This window comes from Cetorhinus maximus, chromosome 22, assembly GCF_964194155.1.
Source record: "Cetorhinus maximus chromosome 22, sCetMax3.hap1.1, whole genome shotgun sequence".
NCBI classification, from domain to species: Eukaryota; Metazoa; Chordata; class Chondrichthyes; order Lamniformes; family Cetorhinidae; genus Cetorhinus; species Cetorhinus maximus.
Window position 1 is genome coordinate 69,098,579 of NC_135900.1, and position 24,435 is coordinate 69,123,013.

Below are 24,435 nucleotides of genomic sequence, written 5' to 3' on the forward strand. Positions count from 1 at the left end.
ATCCAAACAAGGATTATCGGATGCAATCACAGCTGGAAACATCGAGATTAATCTTGAGGGCTAAACCTCTCAGAGATGATGTCACAAAACAATGTATTGATGGATTTCTACTCTAAATGAAACTGTATTGATGTCTTTGGGAAAGAAAATCAGTGGTTGCCAATCTCAGGGAGATGAAAATGATCTTAGTGATTAACCCATCATCAAATGAAAGATAGTGACAGAGTTACTTGCTTGAGCCAATCCTCTGGGAGAAACCATTTAGCAGTTCCCCAGATGCTAGGGGAGAGCAAAGGGTAGCTCATAAAGCACTTTACACAATTTTTAATGGATTGTTACCCAATAACTATTCTCTCTGTTCAATGAGACTCACCCGCTTACTTCCAAGACCACACCACCATGGAAGCAGGAGTCATATAGAAAAGAACCAGAGAAAGAAGTTACGTCTATATCTTGCGCCTTTCACAAGTTCAGGACACTTTAAAGTGCTTTACAGCTGATTAATTATTTTGGAAGTGTAGTCACTTGTCACTCATCTGTCCAAGCCTGGATGTTGGCCATGTCTTGCTGTATCCAGGCAACAATGCCATGAGACTTTATGGGGTCCGCAGTCATTGCTGAGATTCACAGGTGCACTCCCTCCTGACCATGTACCACTGTGTTGCCACCTCTGTTAGGCTTGAACTGGCACTGAGACAGGATGTACATAAGATGGCGATGGGGGAGCCTGGGATATTGGATGATGTTTACACTCTCAGAATCACACCTATGTCAGGCCATTGTTTGACTAGTCGATGGGACAGTTTTTCTAATTTTGGTATAAGTGCCTGAGAGTTAGTGACAAGGACTTTGCAGCAGTAACTGGACTGGGAGTGCCTTTGTCTGAATTCCATGCCTAGGTCAATGTGGGTGGTTCATCCAGTTTTACTCAAAGTTTTTACTAAACCAGTGCAAAAAAGACAATTAAGACAATCCAAGAGTTTCATGGTTTCACAGTTTCTGACGCCAGCTTTTTATTCCAGTTTTATTCCATTAACTGAGCTCATATTCAGAAACTGACATGGTGAGACATGACCTGATGTCTGCAGTTTATTAGTCCAGGCCTTTAGATTACTAGTCCAATAACATAAGCACTATTCTATTGTACCCATCAGATTGGTAAATTGAGGAAGACAAAGAAATAAAGAAAGGAAAACCTTGCATTTATTTAGCACCTTTCAGCATCTCAAAGTGTGTTACAGCTAATGAAGTACTTTTTGAAGTCTAGTCGCTGTTGTAATGCAGGAAACATAGCAGCCAATTTGCGCACAGCAAGATTCTGCAAAGAGCAATGCGATGATGATCAGCTAATTTGTACTAGTGATGTTGATCAATGGATAAATATTAACCAGGACATCAGGGATAACTCACCTGCTCATCTTCGAAGTAATGGATCCTTTATGTCCACCTCAGAGAGCAGAGGGCTTGATTTAACATCTGAAAGTTAGAGCCTCTGACGTTGCAGCACTCCCTCAGTACTTCAGCCTAGATTCTGTACTCTAGTCTCAGGAGTGGGACTTAAACCCACAACCTTCTGACTCAAGAGGTGAAAGTGCTACCAACTGAGCCACAATATTTACATTGGCACAAGACAACAGGCATAAGTTAGCAAAAGTGTTTTGCAAAATAACTGACACACACTTCTACACACAAAAAGCCATCAACATAAACACACCTTCCACGGACTGATGAGGTCATAGCTAATCCGTTTCCATCACCCATGCACAAAGCTGGAAGATTTTAACCAGGCAGTTACTACCCACTTTTACTCTATCTCAGATCTCAATCTCAGATTTATATTTAACAACTGATCTAGCATTGATATTGATCCAGTTGCTGTTTGTAGAAGAGTTCCAAACTTCTACCACCGCACTCCTAAAAGATCCAGTTCTACTTTTGAGATTGTGCGCCCTAGTCCTGGACTTCCCTAAATTAATTGCTCATTTACCTCAATACATTTCCTCAATTACAAGTGACTGCACTTCCAAAGTATTTCATTGACTTTAAGGCACTTTGGGATGTCCCAAGGTCATAAAGAGCACTATAAAAATGCAAGTCCTTCATTACATAGACAATAAAGAAAATAATACAATGTCCATAGATTCACTTGAGGAGAGATTTCTTCAGAAGTTGTTTAACTGCTTCATAGAATAAATGTCCTTTTCCTGTTTGCAGACCCCCAGCAGATGTGACCCACAAAACCTTTCTGTGGCGTTTCCTGAATGGGGCACAGTTCCAGTCCAGGTTGACAGATTGAGGCCACAAGCTTCCCTCATTGCCCTAAACAGAGATATGAGAGGTGGAATTGTCCTATCAATTCTCAGCAGTGCTGAGACCTGTTCTTTTTCTGCAGATGGAGAAGGTGTCCTGTGCCCACCATCCACCTCAGCAGGCAGCCACTCTACCCATCACCATCATCCCAATCTGGCACATAGCCCTTCTCCAACTCCCCCCTCCTCAACCAGGCAGCCTCTCTCCCACACCGCCACACCCCCCCACCCTCCCACCCCCCACCACCACCCCACATCTTCCAGCAAGCAGTCACTCCCTCGTAGCCTCACTTACTGCCACCACTCAAGTGCATCACCACTCACCTTCCTACTGCCCGCTGCTCCTCCAATAAAAGACTGTTTCTCTCCCATGCCCCGAGTGTGGGAGAGAAACAATCTGCGTTTGGAGGAGCAGCTCCTCACCAATTCTGTCACTTCCACATATGGGGCAATTTTATTCTGATTGGTTGCCCCCACGATTGAGTTTTCCCAGGCGTTTTGGGGCTTGAGGGCAAATTCGTCCACGGCAAATGTGTATTTCAAACATCGCGGCACAGCTATGCCCAAATTATATCAGCACTGTCGCACTCATGAGGAAAATCTGGCACAACAAGTCACTGAACAGAGTGAAACAACAGGATGTCAGCCTGCACAGGATTTAATTTTAAACCATAGGAAAGATCTCAGAGTCAATTTTCCATGAGTTCCACCTGTGACACATAATTATGCCTGGAACATCATAAAATGCCAACCCTGGATTCCACTAGCTACACAGCAAATATTGATCTTTAATAAAAAAAAGATTATCCTCAAAAACAGCTCAGCCGGAGTTAATAACAGCATTAAAAGAAAAATAAATATTTTTGTGTTCATTAGGGACTTAGCAAGTCTCTCAGGTAAATCTCACAAAGTTGCACCTACAATTACATATTTCAAAATGCAGCTTTTGTTGTTATGAAGGCAAATACACCATCCATTTTTCACACAGTAAGATCCCACAGATGCCAATAAGATGAAAAAGTTAACTTGTCATAGTGATGGCATTGGTTGAGGTTGGGGGAAGGACATTGGCCATGGCACCAGATACGGTATCACCTGAGGATTCCAAGGCTTCTTAGTTGGAGGGATCTCACTCCAGTTCCCAAGGGATTGCGAAATGTGGCATTTAATTGGCTGCACCAATCAGATAACGCTTTGTGTGTGATGTACTACAAACTTTTATGAATGACAATTTGAGCCCTTTTTGAAATATTTTGATTTCCTTGCAAAAAGTACATTGTTCACTGAGTTAAAACCTTTTTTTTTTGGTATGTACCAGTATTTTTACGAATGTCTAAAATTTTGAGTGCTGTTTTTGAAAAGTTGCAATTTTCTTGCAAAAATTGCTCACCTCACTGAGTTAACAAGGATGGTTGCTTGGTTAGTTTGGTGGGGAGGGGGGAGGGTCTGAGGAGAGTGTGGAAGATTCAAGAGTTCTCTTTGAAACTGAGGTTAAGGGATGGGCATTAAGGCAGACGGAAGAGTGATTTACTCTACACCCAGTGCCCGCTATATCTGCCAGCGCTAAATCAAACAAAATCTACTCTCCATCACTGGCCACCCATATCTTAAATTAAAATGATCTATTTTTTAAAAACAATACCCAGAGGGGAAAAGACAGATGAACATTTTAATGGCCTCAAGCAGGGAGGTGCCTGGGTTTTTATTTTCTCCAACAACAAAGCTGTACAAAATCTAGTTTTTAAAAACACAAATCAAAATACTTCACAAGGTCCAGCTTGGAAATAATAATTTTAGATCTATATGGCTCCATGGGTGGCCTCAAGCCTGCCAAGGGAGAAGGGGAAAGGATTTGTCCAAACATTGAGTGCTGCCAAAAAAACAGAGCAACTTGGTCCTGCTGCCAAATCAGTGGAATTCCAATCCTTAGCAGTCACACAAAACTCTGATCTGGCCACATCTGTGTACAGTTCCAGTCACCATGATAAAGGAGCCATCTATGTTCCAGCAGTGTGTGTGGTGGAGAGCAATCCCAGATATTGGAGGGAAGAGCTATAATCACCAGTTGAACCAGAGAACCACCTCAGGAGAACCTTTGAGTCAGAAGGTCACAGGTTCAAGTTCCACTCCAGAGACTTGACCATAAAAATCTAGGTCGACACTCCCAGTGCAGTACTTAGGGAGTGCCGCACTGTTGGAGGTGCCATCGCTTAGGCGAGATATTAACTCGAGGCCCTGTCTGCCCTCTCAGGTGGGAGTGAAAGTTCACATGTCACTACTATCTCAATATAAAAACAGAAAATGCTGGAAATACTCAGCAGGTCTGGCAGAGACAAGCAGAGTTAACATTTCAGGTCATGACCATTCATCAGAACAGCTCAAATTATTTCAGTTTTCCTGCATCTGCAATATTTTGCTTTTGGACTCTATCTCGTTGCTGTTTGAGAGAGCCTGCTGTGCACAAATTGGCTGCCATATTTCCTGCATCAGAAAGAACCTAAGAATATAAGAAACAGGAACAGTTACAACAGTGATTACACTTCAAGTTTGCATCATTGGTTGTTATGCATTTTGGGACATCCTGAGATTGTGAAAGGCACTGTTGAAATGCAAGTCTTTGTTGGGGCGGGGGAGCAAGATATTTAACAGGATTGCCAAGAACAGTATCTTTAATTAGATCAAGGGAGCAGGAAGGGAGGGCAAAGAGTTGAATTATTATGGGCAAGTTGAAGAGTTGCCTCTTCATATAGAGATGGTCAACAGAGCAAAGGGGCTGCCCAGTAGCTAAGAAGTAGTCAGCTGCTACCATGGATAATAGTTGATATCTTAAATGAGGTCAGCAATTACGCTTCAAAAGAAACTACCTAATTGATTGCAAAGCTCTTTGGACATCTTGAAGTTGTGAGGGGCGGGGTATAGTAATAGAAAAGTGAAATGCTGCAGATGCTGGAAATCGGAAATAAAAAAACAGAAAATGCTGGACAAACTCAGGAGGCCTGGCAATGTCTGTAGAGAGAGAAAAACAGAGTTACTGTTTCGAGTCCATATGACTCTTCTTCAGAGCTAAAGAGAGGTAGAGATGTGATGGATTTTATACTGTTTAAGAGGGGGTGGAGCAGGTGGAGCAGGATAGAAGGCCAGAGATAGGTGGGAGCTCAGCAGAAATTTGACAAAGATGTCATGGACACAGGACAAAAGGAGAGGCAACGGTAGTGTTGAAGACTGAAGAAGATGCTGATAGTGGCATAAAGTTATGATAGCAGAATGGCAGAACGAGGGTCAGCACTCTGTGAAAGTGAAACATAAAAAGTGACAGACGGCCCTGTGTGTGTGGTAGGGGGGCGATGTGGTTGGGGATAAAGAATTTAAAAAATGAATAAGTAAATAAAAATAAAAATTAATTGGATTAAAAAGGGGTAAAGATGGAGGAGTGAGTTCATGGTCTGAAGTTGTTGAACTCAATGTTAATTCCGGAAGGCTGTAAAGTGCCTAGTCGGAAGATGAGGTGCTGTTCCTTCAGTTTGTGTTGGGCTTCACTGGAACAATGCAGCAGGCCAAGGATGAACATGTGGGTATGAGAGCAGGGTGGAGTGTTGAAATGGCAAGCGACAGGGAGGTCTGGGTCATGCTTGCGGACAGACCAAAGGTGTTCCGCAAAGCGGTCACCCAGTCTGCGTTTGGCCTCCCCAGTGTAGAGGAGACGGCATTGGGAGCAGCGAATACAGCTGATCAAATTGAAGGAGGCGCAAGTGAAGCGCTGCTTCACCTGGAAGGAGAGTTTGGGCCCTTGGATGGTGAGGAGGAAGGAGATGAAGGGGCAGGTGTTACACCTTCTGTGATTGCATGGGGAGGTGTCGTGGGAAAGGGATGAGGGATTGGGAATGATGGAGAAGTGGAACAGGGTATCAGAGGTAATGCTCCCTATGGAATGCTGATAGGGGAGGTGAGGAGAAGGTGTGTTTGGTGGTGGCCTCATGCTGGAGTTGGCAGAAATGGCAGAGCATGTTCCTTTGAATGCGAAGGCTGATGGGGTGAAAAGTGAGGACAAGGTGGACCCTATCATGGCTCTAGGAGGGAGTGAAAGGGATGAGGTGCAGGAGATGGGTCAGACACAGTTGAGGCCCTTGTCAACCACAGTGTTGGGGGGAGGGTCCCTTGGTTAAGGAAAAAGGAAGACATGTCAGAAATGCCATTTTTGAAGATAGCATCATTGGAACAGATGCGACGGAGACGCAGGAACTGGGAGAATGGGATGGAGTCCTTACAGGAAGCGGGGTGTGAGGAGCTGTAGTCGAGGTAGCTGTGGGAGTCGGTAGGCTTGTAACGGATATTGGTGGACAGTCTATCACCAGAAATGGAGACAGAGAGGTCAAGGAAGGGAAGGGAAGTGTCAGAGATGGACCATGTGAAGGTGAGAGCGAGGCGGAAACTGGAAGCAAGTCGATAAAATGTTTGCAGGTCCAGATGAAAACATGAAGCTGCACCAATACAGTCATTGATGTACCAAAAAAAAAGAGTTGTGAGATGGGGGCCTTAGTAGAACTGGAACAAGGAATTTTTTACATATCCCACAAAATGACAGGCATGACTGGGACCCATGTGGGTACCCATAGCCACACCTTTTATTTGGAGAAAGTAAGACAAGTCAAAAGAAAAATTGTTCAGTGATAGAACAAGTTCAGCCAGGCGGTGGGGAGTGGTGGTGGATGGGGATTGTTCAGGCCTCTGTTCAAGGAAGAAGCGGAGAGTCCTCAGACTGTCTGATGGGGGATGGAGGTGTGGAGGGATTAGACGTCCATGGTGAAGAGGAGGTGGTTAGGGCCAGGGAACTGGAAATTGTTGATACGTTGTAGGACGTCAGAGGAATCATGAATGTAGGTGGGAAGAGGCTGGACAAGGGGAGAGGGGATGGAGTCAAGATAGGAAGAAATGAGTTCATGGGGCGGGAACAAGCTGACATGATGGGTCTACCAGAACAGTCCTGTTTGTAGATTTTGGAAAGGAGGTAGAAGCGAGCTGTGTGGGGCTGGGAGACTATGAGGTTGGAAGCTGTGGAGGGAAGACCTCCAGAGGAGACGAGGTCAATGATGGTCCTAGAAGCTATGGGCGGGATTTTCCGCACCCGCCCGCCACCGGGATCTTCCAGTCCCATCGCAGATCAATGGACTTCTGGCTGGGGAGCCGCCTCTCCCACGGCAGGTCCCACCCACGACGGGGCCAGAAAATCCCAGCCAATGGCTTGATGTTTGGTGGTGGGGTCTTGGTCGGTGATGGTGTCAGGGGCAAGGTATTCTTTGTCCTTAAACACACCAAAAGATTCTCTTCGTACCATCTGCTGTGCTTATTTTTCCTTTCGCAGACTGCATTTTTAAGAGATCTTCCTATATCTTCGGTCCTGGCCCATATTTGTCAGCTCTCCCTCCCACTTCCATGGGCCGTGCAATGTGTTGGCGCTTCTAATCACCATTCCACGCCCTCTCTCGTCCATCCCTGTGACAACTTTAGCTGGCCAGTCCAAGTCTGGCGGGTTGATACAAAGCCACCTCACTTGGCCCTGCACAGTTATGCTCCTCAGAAATGTGCTTACTTTCCTCAGAAAGTCAGTCCGCACTTTAGATGTATGCTGGTTTACTCTGGCACAAGTGTTACACAATACACAGTATATTACAATCTAGTCAATCTCCTGGGACCTTGCTCACACACAATAAAGCTCCTTTAAATGTCCCTCTGCTTTTATATCCTACTCTTCAATTCTTTTTCTTCTCCCTTTGTCAACCTCGTCAATCTCTCTCGAATCTCCTCTCTCAACGTTCAGCAGTTGTTTCCTCACTGTGGTGTTCTCTCGCCTTTTTGTAACTGGGCCATTTGCAAAGCAAACCTCACAGCTCCTTGCCTTCTCGCTCCTTAACAACAACAACTTACATTTATATAGCCCCATTAACATAGTCAAATGTGCCAACACTTCACAGGAGTGTTATCAAACACTTAGCCACAACAAGGACATATTAGGGCAGAGGACCAAAGGTTTGGTTTTCAAGAGTAACTTAAAGGAGTGAAGAGAGGTAGAGAGGTGCAGAGATTTAGGGGGTAAATGACACGAGCTTAGGACCTTGTCATCTGAAGGCACGACCACCAATAGTGGAGCAATCAAAATTGTGGGTACCCAAGAGGCCAGAACTGGAGGACTGCAGAGATCTCAGAGTGTCATATGGTTTGTAGGAGATTACAGAGATAGGGAGGGGTGATGCCATGAAAGGGTTTGAAAATAAGGATGAGAATCTTAAAATCAAGGTTTTACTGGACTGAGAGCCAATATAGGTCAGGGAGTACAGGCATGATAGTTAAACAGGTCTTGGTACAAATTAGGACGTGGGCAGCAGAGTTTTGGATTTTGAGGGTAGAATGTGGGAAACCAACCAGAAGTGCATTGGAAGAGCCTATTAGCGGTAACAAAGGCACAGTGGGAGTTCCAACAGCAGATGAGCTGAGGCAGGGGCAGAGTCAGGCAATTGTTAGTGAGAAGGAAACAGGCGGTCTTAGCAATGCTGCAGATATGTGGTCAGAAGCTCACCTAGGGACCAAATATGACACTAAAGTTGCAGACAGTCTGGTTCAATCACCAGGGAGAAGGACAGAGTTCATGGTGGGGAATGAAGACAATTGCTTTTGTTACGATCCCCACAGAGACCAATAACTTTTAGAAAGATATTTTAACTTCCAGTGGCTGACAGGAAGGATTATGTGACAAGATTTCAAGTTTGAATACTTACTGTAATAAACAAACAAAAAGCAACATTGTCTAAACAATGGGAAACTTATCCTCTAAACAGAAAAGATCTTGCGTTTAACTTGTAAGCCAACAGAAAATCCCCTCCCACGATTATAGTTTACTCTGTCCTTAAGTGGATAATTAATTTTCCAGGAACCAGCCCAAAGCTATTCACTGCTCTCTTCAATCTGAGCACGCACTCCCATCTATGTTTCATGTGGTGACTGATAGTGGAGAGCTCGAGAGAGCTCGAGAGAGAGAGATGGCAGTGGTGAGGTAGAGTTGGTGTTTTCAGCATACATATTGAAACTGGTATGGCCTTTCCAGGTGATGTCGCTGAGGGTAGCAAGTAGTTGAGAAATTGGAAAGGGCCAAAGGTAAATCCTTCAGAAACAGCAGAGATGAGGGTGCTTCACAGCCTCCTTCTGCACGGTAACAGTTCTGTGATTCTGTGAAATTCAGCATCCCACCATTGCCACCCACCTCTACCCCTCTATGTCTCCAATATCTGTGCGGCCTTTCACATATCGTATCATTAACATATCCAATATCTATTCCCCTACCTTATCAAAGGCCAAGGGGCCAAAGGAGGATGGGAGAGAGGGAGATGGCCATGGTGAATTTCCCTGTTGAGGAAAAAATAGGGCAAAGAGTCTTCAAAACTATTGTTTTCTCCTTTTCTCTCTCTCACCTAAAGCTTGAAACTTGCACTCAAAATCAAAAATCAAACCAAAATAATACTCCATAGAAATCGTTAAAAGTGGAAGATTCAGTCTTTGGGACAGTAAATAAACACAATGGTGGTTTAGTTAAATAAAAATGCCTTGTATATTGTTACAATATCATGTACCTTAGATGAAGTCCAAATGTTTATAGTTTGCATTGTTTCCTCATCCTATTAAGGATGAGATTTCAGAATACTTGGAAGTGCATGGTAAAATCGGGCAAAGTCAGCATGGTTTCATCAAGGGGAGGTCATGCTTGACAAATCTGTTAGAATTCTTTGAGGAGGTAACGAGTAGGTTAGACAAAGGAGAGCCAATGGATGTTATCTACTTGGACTTCGAGAAGGCCTTTGACAAGGTGCCGCACAGGAGGCTGCTCAGTAAGATAAGAGCCCATGGTGTTAGAGGCAAGGTACTAGCATGGATAGAAGATTGGCTGTCTGGCAGGAGGCAGAGAGTGTGGATAAGGGGGACCTTCTCAGGATGGCAGCCGGTGACTAGTGGAGTTCCGCAGGGGTCAGTGTTGGGGCCACAACTTTTCGCTTTATACATTAATGATGTAGATGAAGGAACTGAGGGCATCCTGGCTGAGTTTGCAGATGAGACAAAGATAGATGGAGGGACAGGTAGTATTGAGGAGGCGGGGAGGCTGCAGAAGGATTTGGACAGGTTAGGAGAATGGGCAAAGAAGTGGCAGATGGAATACAACGTGGGGAAGTGTGAGGTCATGCACTTTGGTAGGAAGAATAGAGGCATAGACTATTTTCTAAATGGGGAGAGAATTCAGAAGTCTGGAGTTTCAAAGGGACTTGGGAGTCCTAGTCCAGGATTCTCTTAAGGTTAACTTGCAGGTTCAGTCAGCAGTTAGGAAGGCAAATGCAATGTTGGCATTTATTTTGAGAGGACTAGAATATAAAAGCAGGGATGTGCTGCTGAGGCTTTATAAGGCTCTGGTCAGACCACATTTAGAATATTGTGAGCAATTTTGGGCCCCGTATCTCAGGAAGGACGTGCTGGCCCTGGGGAGGGTCCAGAGGAGGTTCACAAGAATGATCCCAGGAATGAAAGGCTTAACATATGAGGAACGTTTGAGGACTCTGGGTCTATACTCAATGGAGTTTAGAAGGATATGGGGGGATCTGATTGAAACTTACAGAATACTGAAAGGCCTGGATAGAGTGGACGTGGGGAAGATGTTTCCATTAGTAGGAGAGACTAGGACCTGAGGGCACAGCCTCAGAGTAAAGGGAAGACCTTTTAGAACAGAGATGAGGAGAAACTTCTTTAGCCAGAGAGTGGTGAATCTATGGAATTCATTGCCACAGAAGACTGTGGAGGCCAGGTCATTGAGTGTATTTAAGACCGAGATAGATAGGTTCTTGATTGGTAAGGGGATCAAAGGTTACGGGGAGAAGGCGGGAGAATGGGGTTGAGAAACTTATCAGTCTTGATTGAATGGCGGAGCAGACTCGATGGGCCGAATGGCCTAATTTCTGCTCCTATGTCTTATGGTCTTATGGTCTCATCAGCTTCCGATCGTTTTCATCACTGGGAACAGAGGGAGGATGCAGGGCTGACAAACTACAAGTCTTGGCATTTTCTGTGTCTGGCCAGTAAAAGGGAAAATGCTCAATGCCGTATAACATCCTCACTCCCACTCCACCACCCCGCGCCCCCACCTCTGCTTTCCAATCTGTGCTGACTTTCTTTAGGCTTAGATTGGGGGTGGGGGGGGTGGAGGCCAGTGGAAATCGTTAAGATGTATTCTAGACTAAAAATGAAGGCGACGGATATGGCTTGCTGTGATTGAAATGGGCCACAACCAGCCCAGGTATTCCAAACTGAGCTTCAGCTTCCAGCACAGGAGTAGGCCTCGAAACAACATATGAGCAACTCTCTAAGGAAAAACATTTTATTGAGAAATATTTTAAATGTTTTTATGGGTTTATGCATCGTCTATTGCCTAGGAGGAGGGGAAAAGCCTACATGGTGGTTCAAACAGACTTCAAGCTATTTGGAGTAATAGTGAGCAGAGTGTTTGAACATGGAGCATCATAGCCATGCCTGATCCAGTCCTTGATCTCGACCCAGCAGGCCTCACAGGTTAACCGTTAGGAACAGGAATTAGAGCTAGTTTCCATAGAAACGTGGTGGTTAACTGTAACGTTGACCCCCCTCCTCAACAAAATCCAGCTTATGTGGCAATGGAGAAAAGGTTAATGCTGTGGTCTTTCTCACCAGGTTGCTGAGAGACAGCTTGGATCTACCTCTGCCTTTGCACCCAGGTAGACTCAATTTGGGTGAAAGCAAATTATGTGGCTTTAAAGAAAGCAGAATTGTGGGCATACTAACATACTGACGTCTTCTCCATCTGAACCATCAAATCCTCCATCCAAATGAATCTCCGCCCACAAAACTGGCCACACCCTTGACTCTCAAAAATGACTTTCCTCTAATTGCCTGTGTTCAGACGAGGTGCAACGGGGGTGGTGGAGAGACAGGGTGTCTCTAAACATTGCAGCCAGATTTGATCAAAGTTTTCAAGATATTAAGGGGGACAGATCAGTTAGAGAGAGAGAGAGATTATTTCCGCTGGTTGATAGGACTAGAGATCATAGTATAACATTTAGAGCAGGCTTTTCAGCAGTGAATTTAGGAAATACTTCTACACACAAAGGGTGGTAAAAGTTTGGAACATTCTTCTGCCAATTGCAATTGATGCTAGATCAATTGTAAATTTTAAAATCAGAGATTGATAGATTTTTCTTATTCAAAGGTATTGAGGGATATGGAGCAAAGGGGGATATAGGGGCTTAGGTCATGGACGTCCATGATCTCACTGAATAAGTACAGCAGGCTCGAGGGCGCTATATGGCCTATTCTGGTTCTTGCATTCCTATTTTCAGACATAGCAGGAAACAAAGTCATTGCTCTGATCTCTTAATTGGAATTTTTATTAAAAATAATTTACGCTCATTGAGACCTGTTTTTCTCTTTCCTCTAGTAGGTTTTCTTGGCAAAGTATTGGTAACAATAAAAATTGTAAAACTTCCTTGGTGTGCATGAGTTAAAACTCAAATCTTAAGCTCGATGAAAAAACACACTGGTGTCGGTTTAGCATTTCCTGGGGCCCAAGTTATTAACTCTAATTTATGCCCAAATTAGGTTCAGGTGTATTACATTGAGGTTCAGGAGGCTAGTTGAGTATAACTTCACCTTGGCAAAATGAACACATCTTTTGGATTATGCCCAAGGTGGAAATTCTGGGCCCAGAACACAACCTCTAGTCAGCAGGAAGGCAGGGACCTGGGAGACTTCAACAAACCCCATATCCTCACATAGTGTCATCTTTACCATCCGCTAAACCCACAGCTGAAAACAGAGCATCCAAACAAATCCCCAAGGCGTCCTTGCGTGTATATGCCAGTGATTGTTTAATTCTTTTGTGGGATCTGGGCATCACTGGCAAGGCCAGTATTTGTTGCCTATCCCCAAATGCCCTTGAACTGTGTGGCATGCTAGGCCATTTTTTGAAGGCAGTTTATGAGTCATTGCTGGAGTCACATATAGGCCTGACCAGGAAAAGGTAGCAGATTTCCTTGCCTAAAGGACAGTCGTGAACTGGGATGGGTTTTTATGACAATCCATGATAGTTTCATGGTCACTATTAGTGAGATTAGCTTTCATATTTTATTATTGATTGAATTTAAATTTCACCTCTGCAGTGGTGGGATTGGAACCTGTGTCCCTAGAACATTACCCTGGGCTTCGGCAAAGTACTTTTTAACTGCACTATCTTAATGGGAGGCATTGAGCATTAGAAGAGAATTCAACGCTACTTAAAGTGATATTGTGTCTCAATGGGTTCGTTTCTACTGGATTACTTCCTTCTGGACAAAGAAGGTGAAACAAAGTGAAAGGAAACATCAGGTTTTCTCTTTGGTTGCTGAAATCATACATAAATTACATTTTTTTTAAAATGTCACTGACTGTCCAGACGCTTACACACGCAAAGAGTGGCTTAGCTGGACAAGGCCCAATAGTGTTGCTATGGAAACCCTAGTAACAAATCACTGACTACATGAGAGGAAGGTCCGGGGTTGAAGAGGAGAAAAAGAGAGGGGGGAAAAATAGTTCCATGCATAATTAACCTGGATAAGAGGGTAACCTTTTCCAAATTACCTTCATGAAGGAGCAAGCACTTACCAGCTGAATGCTCCAACCTATACCTCCCACCTGGAATCTGTTTCTTGTTATCCAAGCCCATCAACTTGACAAGAAACAGTTGCCCCTAAAACAGGAACTGGCTTATTAGAAAAAAGCCCAATGCCAAAATACTTTAGCAAGGAAAAGCAAACAGAGCCTGCAAGAATATTTTAAAATATACTTTAAATCGCACTTTGCACCTAAAAATTCAATATTTGTATATCATTTTATTGAAAGCTACGAGCTGTGCATATTGTTTTTGTAGATATATTTTCTCAAGAAGCAAAATGCATGAAAAGCCAAGGGGAAAAAAACACAGCCAGAATATTTTGCACTTTCACCAGATTATACCAACTGCACTGCAAGGATTAGCAACTTGGTATTGGCTTTCTACCACTAGGCCAGCATAACCTAGTCGGACGCATGGCACAACCCACACCGCACATCCAACAAGGTTACGGTGTTGTAGTGACAGCAAAGTCCAAGGTAACTCGACCAGGACAATTTCTCTTCCAGTTACCAGGTTAATAAACTAAGTTTCACCACTACACAGCATGTCAGGTTGTAAAGGGTCTTAGCATACATTGCAGAAGAGTGATGGAGCTCTGGTTTATGTATGCACCTCTACAAGTGATGAATCAAAAGGCATTTAGTGTAGCAGTTACATCATTGGACTGGTAAACTAGAGGTCTTGGCTAATGCGAGTTCAAATCCTACCATGGCAGCTTCACAATTTGAACTCATTTACAGAGTTTGTAAAAACCCAACATGCATCCTTGTGGAAAGCTGCCAAGCTTACTTGGTCTGACCTATGTGTGACTTCAGCTTTTCACTGATGTTGTTTACTCAGTTGTATCAAACGGGCAAATGCCAGCAGTACCCACACCCTGAGAATGAAAAACAAATTCCAGACCCAGCAACAAGAAAGGTAACAATCTTGGTGCCGGGGTCATCTCAATATTTAAGGTCAAGTTCACAACCACAGAGGTCAAATGAAGTACTTCCATGTTATAAAAAGGGAACCAAGGGGCTAATTACAGGAACCTAGAACAAAGTTCATTTACTCTCTTTCCCAGGCAGCTGTGGTGCACAACAGTTGGAAAACGAGCCATATATATTACCAAAGGAGGATTGTTTTGAAGAGCAGTCAACCTGGCGGCCAATTTACACACAGCAAAACCCCACAAACAACAATGTGCTAGCAACCAAATTCTGTGTTTTAGGGATGTTGTTTGACGTGGTGAGAACACCAAGGAGAATTACACTGCAAACAAGGCCTCAGTTTAACGCCTCATCTGAAAGGCAGTATATCTAACAACACAAGAGTGCCAGCCTTGATTTTGTGCTCAAGTGGGACTTGAACCCACAATTTTCTGACCTAGGGGTGATAGCACTACCACTGAGCCACAGCTGACTCAGCCAAACTGCCTGAAACACGCTCAAAGAATCCACTAGAGTATTTATGCTGCTGGTTTCCCACTTCCCCTCATAAAACCCTGCATCAAGGCTTGCAAGTTTCGAAATGAGCGGTGAACAATACAATTGCAATTGACAGACCATCTGCAACAGCTAACAGGCAGTTCTGGAAAACTTCATCAGTATCTCAGTTGGGGATGGGGGAGGGGGGGCGTGGGTTGCGGGGAAGTGGGAATATTGGGAGAAGAGAAGCTGCAGGGTGCTCCAAAGCTTTTACATGAACAGTCAAACTAGTACAAGGTCAAAAACAAAAACAATCTCAGCTAGAATGCCACTCATGTATATAGATTTAAATTGCTACCAGCAATCTACATCATGCCAATCTTCACTGTTCTTAGACCCACTTAAATGTGGAATTCTAGAAACTGATGCTCGAGTAGTTGCACACAAGGAGATTCTGTCAGGCTCTGGGCTGAGAGTCAAAAATATCAAACTCGTCTGTCAAACTCTGGGCACATTTCCAACCGTGGCCTTCTTCAGTACAAGTCTCAGCACAGAGCACAACACTGGTTCCAATGTTTGACCTTTCTCTTTTCCCTCGCAGGGAAACAATCTCTGGCATTTCCTTTACATTCCTTCTCAACGTCACTCTGCACAGCAGGGCAAAGGCAACAGGACTACTCAATAAGGCAATTAACCATCATTAAATCCTAATAAAATGGCACGTCTTTGGTATTTAATATACGTTTTAACACTCAGTGGGATTAGTGGACGTGAAGATGGGTCATTATGCAAATATACAGCCTTCAAATCACAGAACCGTAGAATAATGCAGCACAGATGGGGCCATTATTTCACCATCCCTGTGCTGGCTCTTTGAACGAGCTATCCAATTAGTCCCACTGTCCAGCGCTTTGCCCATAGCCCTAAAAATGTTTGCGTGTCAACTACTTATCCAATTCTCTTTTGAAAGCTACTATTGAACCTGCTTTCACCACACTTTCTGACAGTGCATTCCAGATCACAACAACCTGCCGTGTAAACATGCTTGCCTCAAGTCACATTTGGTTCTTTTACCAATCACATTAAATTTGTGTCCTCTGGTTAGCGACCCTTCTGCCACTGGAAACAGTAACTCCTCACTGACTTCATCAAAACCTTTCATGCTTTTGAACACCTTTATCAAATCTTCTCTTTAACCCTTTCTGCTCTAGAAACAACAGTTTTATTCATAGCTCAAGTTCCTCATCCACGGTACCATTCTTGTCAATCTCTTTTGCGTTCTAAGGTCTCGACAACCATCCTAAAGTGTGGTGGCCAGAAATGAACACAACATACCAGCTGAGACCCAACCCGTGTTTGATAAAAGTTTCTTTGTTTTTGTACTAGATTCCTCTATGAATAATGCTGAGAATCCCACGTGCTATTTTTTTTTAAAAACAGCCTTCTCATGTTGCCCTGTCACCTTTGAATATCTGCGTGCATCATCCCCTGGTCTCTCTTTTCCTGCATCCCCTTTAAAATCATACCATTTAGTTCACATTACACCTCCTCATTCTTCCTACCAGCTTGTGTTGCCACACACTTCTCTGCGTTAAATTTCCATCTATCATGCATCTGCCCATTTCATCCATCTGAGTTCTGTATAATCTCCTTGTTGGTTACTAAGTTTTCAAATTTTGTGACACCAGCAGACTTTGAAATTATGCCTTGTATAGCTGTAGGTCATTAATTTGTACCAGGACCAGTAGTGGTCCAAATACAGACCACAACTCCACCCCGCCCCCCTCAAACCCCACTCCCGGGGGACACCACTGTTTAGTCTGGAAGCTCCTGTCTGACTTTGTTCCTTTGCCGAAAATACACAGGCTGCAAATGCATATTATATAACTTGTAAACATAGAGCCAGGAAACATATAGCCTATAAACATACAATATGCAAATATAAACCACGCAAAATATGCAGCCTGCAAATATTATTACTTTAGCTTTGTCTGTGGTCTAGTAGGACACTGTACTCAGCTGTACAGACCAGATTTCATGTCTGATTTATGGTCTACATCCAGTTAGCTGATCTCAGTGTGATGGAAACTGAGGTTTCTCCATGTAAAATTACAGCATTTCTGTATTAAACCCTTTCACCTGATTTTTTATTAGCAGCACATATGGCAAGTTTACAATGAAGTCTTCAGTCCCGGGGCCTGAGTTGAAGCAAATGCACACTGTTTGGGTTATACACAATTGTCTGCGAGCTTTCAGGTCTTTCCAGACTTGCAAATGGTTGTCATTACATATATTACACCAGGCGAGTTTCGCCAGACTTAGAAAATACCAAGTTTATGCAAGTTTTCAATGATTCTGCAGGAATGAAGCAAATCAGTCAGCAAGTGAGGGGCTCACATCTGGGGGTCCAGGTTGAGGTGTGAACCATTGCTTATCAAGTGATTCTATACTCATGATACCCTATAGTTTTGATGCTCCATGATTCAGTTGCTGGCACTCTTGTCTCTGAACCGAAAGATTGTTCAAGCCCCACTTCAATGACATGAGCACAAAAGTCTAAGTCAACACTCCAGTGCCAGTCCTGAGGGAGTGGTGCGCTGTCAGGAGTGACGTCTTTCGAATGGGATATTAACTGGCACCCCCATCTGACCTCTGAGCTGATGAACGTAAAAACCCATGGCACTATGAAGAAGAGCAGGGGAGTGTGTCCAGCATGTGAAAAAAAATAAAAAGTGTGTTTGTTCTCACCTGACCATCAACTGTTTCAATTATCCTGTCTAATGCAACACATGACATGAGGTCCACTGGGTGTAATCAGCCAGATAACTGCAACCAATAATGTATAGTCATCTGGTTTTATTTATCTGTGTATGCAAATACGTATATTTTCAGCAGCACCTTTCCACCACAGTAACAAGGTGCAGGATCCTGACTACCCATTCTCAATCACTTTGAGGAAGCTGAACACTTATCAACGGAGTGGGAGAAGGGGAAGCTATTGCCCAGGAAGTGTAGATAGGTGTCATCTACCATCAAATCTTGCATTTGCAGTCAATGCCTCGGAGAGGTCAAAAAAAAGACAGAGAAAGTTGACATTCAAGCACCAACAAGAAAGCAATGTCACCCTGAGGTAACTGGATACGGGTGAGAGTCAATCATTAGAACAGGGTTACAGTTAGTTTTGGTAAATGAGAGGACTGGACTCCTCCACCATTTTGTGGATGTATTAATCTCTGATCACATCTGGCCTCTATAAAATGACATTTTTACAGTGACCGCACTTCAAAAGTATTTCAATGATGGTTAAGGCATTTCAGTTGAGATGATGAAATATGTTGTATGAATGAAAGTCTTTCTTTTCTCTTTTTAACCTGCAAGGAGTGACCTCAAATGTTTATGAAACGGGAATAGCTACAGGGAATTTCCTTGTGAGATTTCCCCATTCGTCCGATGTTATTTCGAGAGAGATATAAGCGGACGTGGTTTCTCCACCAATCAGTCACCAAAATTGCAGCCACCGATTGAGGGGAGAAAATTCAGCCCATTTTGTTTTGGGCAACAGTGTTGGGGGGAGATGGTGGGGAACAGGCAAATGCAATGGGAAGACCAAGTACTGATTCAGACCGAAGAATTGCTCTTCTCTGAAGACCTGAACAAAACAACTGCTTAAAGCTGCAGGAATGTGAAAACCCAGCCGACTAAATCTATGGTCCTGCAGTCACCGTTTTTGCATTGTAACAGCTCAGCTCACACAAACCTGGTAGGGTATAGCACTGCAAGGCCAGGGAAGAGCCACTGTGAATGTGACCAGTAATCTAGTCTCTGATCAGTGAGCACTTCAGGAAATGCTTGACAAAGAAGACTACAGTCCATCTATTTTAGCTCTACCATTCCGTTAGTTGTATGATATAATGATAATGGAGTTGTTGACTAATCATAGTGATCAGTCTCTATCCTTTAGTCTACAACAGACCAGACATGACGCAAGGAAAACTCCAGTGGTGGAGAGCTTTGGGAACCATAGGTCCAAAGTCACCTGTTGCTCCCAATTGTAGTAACCCTGTTAAGTAACAAGTCCAGGATCCAATACTGCAAATAACCAAAGGCCTCTTTACCGATGGGGTTGCTCAGAGTGCTTCCAGCAGCTGGGTGCCAATGACACCAGAGCAAGCAGCTACAGTGGACATGCATGTTGGATATCCCAACTTGGGCTTGGCCTATCATTCTGACTTTACAGGCCAGCAATGTGCATTGTGCTGGCAAGATAAGAGAGCTCTACTGCAGGAAGTGGCTCTGTCATACAGCTGGGGTAGGACACTCACAAAAAGGCCACTGACGAATCAATACAGCACTCAGTCTGAGCAGGTGACAACAGACAACTTCAACCAAGGAAGCTACCATGATAATTTATCCATTTCACGACTGTTTTAGACTCTAGTTGGCAACAGCTTCTGAAGGACAACATGATGATATTTATAACTGGCAGGACCCATGCAGTCAAGTTAGATGCTGCATTCAGGGTTTTATTCAGAATGACAGGAATTTACATAAAAGAATTGAATCATCATGCCCTTGGCTGAATTCATCTTGTTGCCACCTGCTGGAACAGAGAGCTCTTTTGTTTCAGCAAAGTGAAGTTATCAAGGTTGAAAGTTTTCACGATTGTGAAGGGAGCTCACAAACTTGATGCAGGCAAATTGTTAAACGTGGTTTAAAAAAAACCTGAGCTAAAGATTAGAAAGGAGTGAATAAGAAGCAAAGTCAGGTAGAAGTAGTTGGAGCATTCCAGAGACAGGAGAGAGGAGAGATTTAGCTATATGTATCAGAACATGAGTATGGAGGATTGACACAAGGCAAATAAGAGAGACTGGCTTGCTAGGCCTGACTGCCTTTGCTCATTCCTAAAAGTTATTATGTCCAGATGTCCTTTAAGGAGAAGACCAAGAAAGTGGTTTATTTCCACAACCAAGATGTGTAGGCCACAAAGACCTGTCACTAATGGGTTTCCAGACAATAGAAGGGACACTTGTGGTTATAATCACCATAAAGGTGCTGGTATTTGATCAGAAATAATGAAAACCCCGGGACTAATTCCATGATGACTAAGTTATTCAAAAGCAGTAGGATTCCTTTCAGTTCCCTTTCTCCCTTAAATTGACATTTTTCGTAATGCACATAGAATTGTATTTACAGAGATTGGAAGGAGAAGAAATTTGGAATTGTAGCACAGGTGTTTGCTGAATCACACAGCACACTAGGTAAACACTGACTATACACTCACATCTGGGACCATATAGGTTACATTCTCAGTTCCTGCTCGTAAACAGCAATAGTTGTACAGCTATCGCTGACAGGAAAACCGAGCTTTGTCCTCTAATTCACTGCTGTTACAGTATCTCTTATCATGTCCCAGATGAAACACGGAGATAAAAGCAAAAAACTGCGGATGCTGGAAAAAACACGGAGATTGATTGCGACGAATGACTATTGTTCAGTCAGGTGGCGATCAGGATGGCAGAAGGTGAACTAGATGGACTGTGGATTTTTTTCAACTCCTGTGTTGTTCCTCACTATTGGAGCCAGAAATAGATGGTGTGGATCCCGACAAATACAGCATGTTTCAGAAAATGATACAAAATTATTAGAAGTTACAATGAAATTTTCATCAAAAGCAAATGAAAGACTGTCCTTATCCTGACCCCAGCTTGCTCTTGGGCTCAGCAAAAATTGGCAATCTCTATTGCTGCAGCTCAGTCAATAACATATTCAGATTTGCAAATAAATATCTCCTTTTTTGTATTAAAAAAAAGCAAAGTACCTGCTACACATTAATAAGAAATTTATTAGAACTTACATCAGAAGTCTGTTAGAGCACAGAACAAGAAGGTCGTAGATAAGACACACTCCAAAGACAGTGATTCCTGTCTCTTTAACCAGCATCGCACAAGTACCCAGGAAAAGGCTTAGCAACAGGAAGAATGGAGAGCTGGTGGGGGGAAAATATTTCCCAATATAGCTGCAGTTCACACTCCTGCAAAGAAGAGAAAAAGTTTCAGACACCCAGTGCAACAGTTCAATTTATTCACGGTTACCTTATCTTATACAGTACTATACTAAAGCAAAAAAAATCCTACAGATGCTGGAAAAACCATTTTGGTAGTACAGAACTTGAGTATTGCTGAGACAGGCTGTCAAAGCTTTTCATCTTGCACTCAGCAGCACAGATTCGCAAGGATGCCAAGTGTAAAAGGAACAACAATTTATACTGCATAAGAAGAGTGTGCTGATTGGTTGGCAAGTGGACTCTGATTACTAGCGGCATTGCCATGGAGAATGCACCAGGGAACAAACTGCCAAGCTTTTGCTCAAATTCAAACCAGGCAGGTCAACTCTGATTGGTCAAGGCATTGCCCTGGGGAATGAGCCAGGGAATGGCTGCCCCCCAAGCTATTGTTTATTTGACAAAAGCACAATGCGTGTACATGCTCCTTCTGTCTGCAATGGACAGAGCCCTGTATGTCAATATATGTCGCTTCCAGCACATGTAAGTAGTCACATGGCGAGCCTGGCTGTGCTGGTGTGATGTAGGTATGTAGGCCGTATGTTCCAACAACTGGTGGATCATATCAGACAGCACGTCCCTTTGGCTGTTCGCAACATGCAAAGTACTGACCATACCCAACCAGCCCATGCTTACAAAACTCAAAACATTAGATGCGATTCCTCAATTGGACAACACTTGCTAAATAATCGTGATTGTACTAAGAAATACACTGAAAACCAATTTACGTTGGGCTTGCAGTGTGGTTAACTTACGTGTGCCAGAAGCTACATATATTCACACACAGGGCCCTGTCCTTTGCAGACAGAAGGAGCATGTCCACACATTGCGCCTTTTGCAACTAAGCAAAAGCTTGGGGGACTGCCATTCCCTGGTTCATTCCCAGGACAATGTCTTGACCAATCAGAGTCAATCTGTCTGATTTGAATGTAAACAAAAGCTTGGCAGTTAAATGTTCCCTGGTGCCTCTACCATCAAATCCACTTGCCAACCAATCAGCACTCTCTTCTATGCAGTATAAATTGTTGTTCCCTTTACACTTGGTATTCTCATGAATATGTGCTGCTGAGTGCAAGACAAAAAGCTTCGACAACATGTCTCTTTTTTCAGCAATACTGGAACAGGATAGAAATGAACAGCAGAACTGTTAAACAAGCAAGTCCTTGGTTATCTTTCAGTTATCAGTTCTGATGAAAGGTTTGCAACCAAAATTATAAACCCATCTCTTCTCTTTACAGGTATACTTCCAACATTTTCAGTTTCTATTACATCATTTTGTCCCAATGACAAGATTTCTTTCTAATTACTCTATTTTTTTTGAGGACAGGTGATCTAACAGCTCAGATTTAAATGCTTTCTCTTGCTGAGGGTTCTGGTAAAAATACGCAATCTTCGGGTAACAAGTCTCAAACCAGTTGTACATGACACAGATATCACACAGAACCAAATCACTCATCTTAACAAATTCATGATAATTACAAATTCTGGTGATGATGTTTTCAAAAAAAGGGAATGTAACGGGTACACATTTCGGATCTGCATTAACACTAATATTCTCTTGGGCTTAGCATTGTTGATCTCTTAACTATAAATGGATTTGATGTCCCCTATGATTAGGGCTTTACCTTCACTGCTAAATATCTGGTTAGCTGATTGTGGGACTTAGAGTGTGGGGGAAGAGCACTGGGCAATGGGGAGGGGATGGGGTGGGTTGGTTGCATTATAACGATGACCTGCATTCTGCAATCTCACATAGCTCCCCACTTGAGGTTTCCACTTAGCAGGACAAACTGATGCACGCTGTAGTGAGATCAGGCCTATTCCACAACAACAAGCGATTGATTTTTTTCATGCAATATATGAATGAACAGATCAACAATTAAAGCATCAATCATATGAACATGTAGAAGGAGTAGGCCACTCGGCCCCTCAAGCCTGCTCTACCATTCGATAAGATCATGCCTGATCTGATTCTAACTTCCTGCTTACCTCAATAACCATTCATCCCCTTGTTAAAAAATATTCAAGGACTCTGCTTTCACTGCCATTTGAGGAAGAGAAGCCCAAGACTCACGACCCTCAGAGAAAGAAATTTTCATCTCTGTCTTAAATGAGCGACCCCTTATTTTTAAACCGTGACCCTTAGTTCTAGATTCTCCCACAAGAGGAAACATCCTCTCCACTTCTACTCTGTCAAGACCCCTGAGAAGCTTAAAGGTTTCAATCAAGTCACCTCTTACTCTTCTAAACTCCAGTGGATACAAATCGAACCTGTCCAACTTTTCCTCATAAGGCAACCTGTCCATTCCAGGTATTAGTCTAGTAAACCTTCTCTGGACTGCTTCTAATGCATTTACATCTTTCCTTAAATAAGGAGACCAATACTGTACACAGTACTCCAGGTGTGGTTTCAACCGTGTATAACTGAATAATGACCTCCCTACTTTTATATTTAATTTCCCTCACAATAAACGATAACATTCTATTAGATTTCCTTATTATTTTCTGTACCTGCATACCTGTTGTGATTCATGCGCTAGGAGATCCAGATCCCTCTGTATCTCAGAGCTCTGCAATCTCTCACCATTTAAATAATGTGCTTCTTTTTTATTCTTCCTGCCAAAATGGACAATTTCACATTTGCCCCCATTATACTCCTTTTGCCAGATCTTTTCCCACTCACCTAACCTATCTATGTCACTTTGTAGCCTCCTTACTTCCTCTTCACAATTTACTTTCCTACCCAAAACAAAAACAAAAAGAGCTGGAAAAACTCAGCAGGTCTGACAGCATTTGTGGAGAGAAAGACAGAGTTAACGTTTCAAGTCCGTATGACTCTTAGAAGAGTCATATGGGCTCGAAATGCTAACTCTGTCTTTCTCTCCATAGATGCTGTCAGACCTGAGTTTCTCCAGCGCTTTTTGTTTTTGTTTCAGGTTTCCAGCA

The 24,435-nt window shown here is 43.2% G+C and overlaps 1 protein-coding gene across 2 annotated transcripts in view; it reads right to left on the reverse strand.

Moving 5' to 3' along the window:
- tmtc1 (transmembrane O-mannosyltransferase targeting cadherins 1) overlaps window positions 1-24,435 on the reverse strand; it is a 182,695-nt gene that overhangs the window by 127,078 nt on the left and 31,182 nt on the right. For both annotated transcript variants that reach the window (XM_078568505.1, XM_078568506.1), the window contains one exon: window positions 21,283-21,459. In XM_078568505.1, coding sequence (XP_078424631.1) covers window positions 21,283-21,459 — 177 coding nt within the window. The remainder of the gene's footprint in view (window positions 1-21,282; window positions 21,460-24,435) is intronic.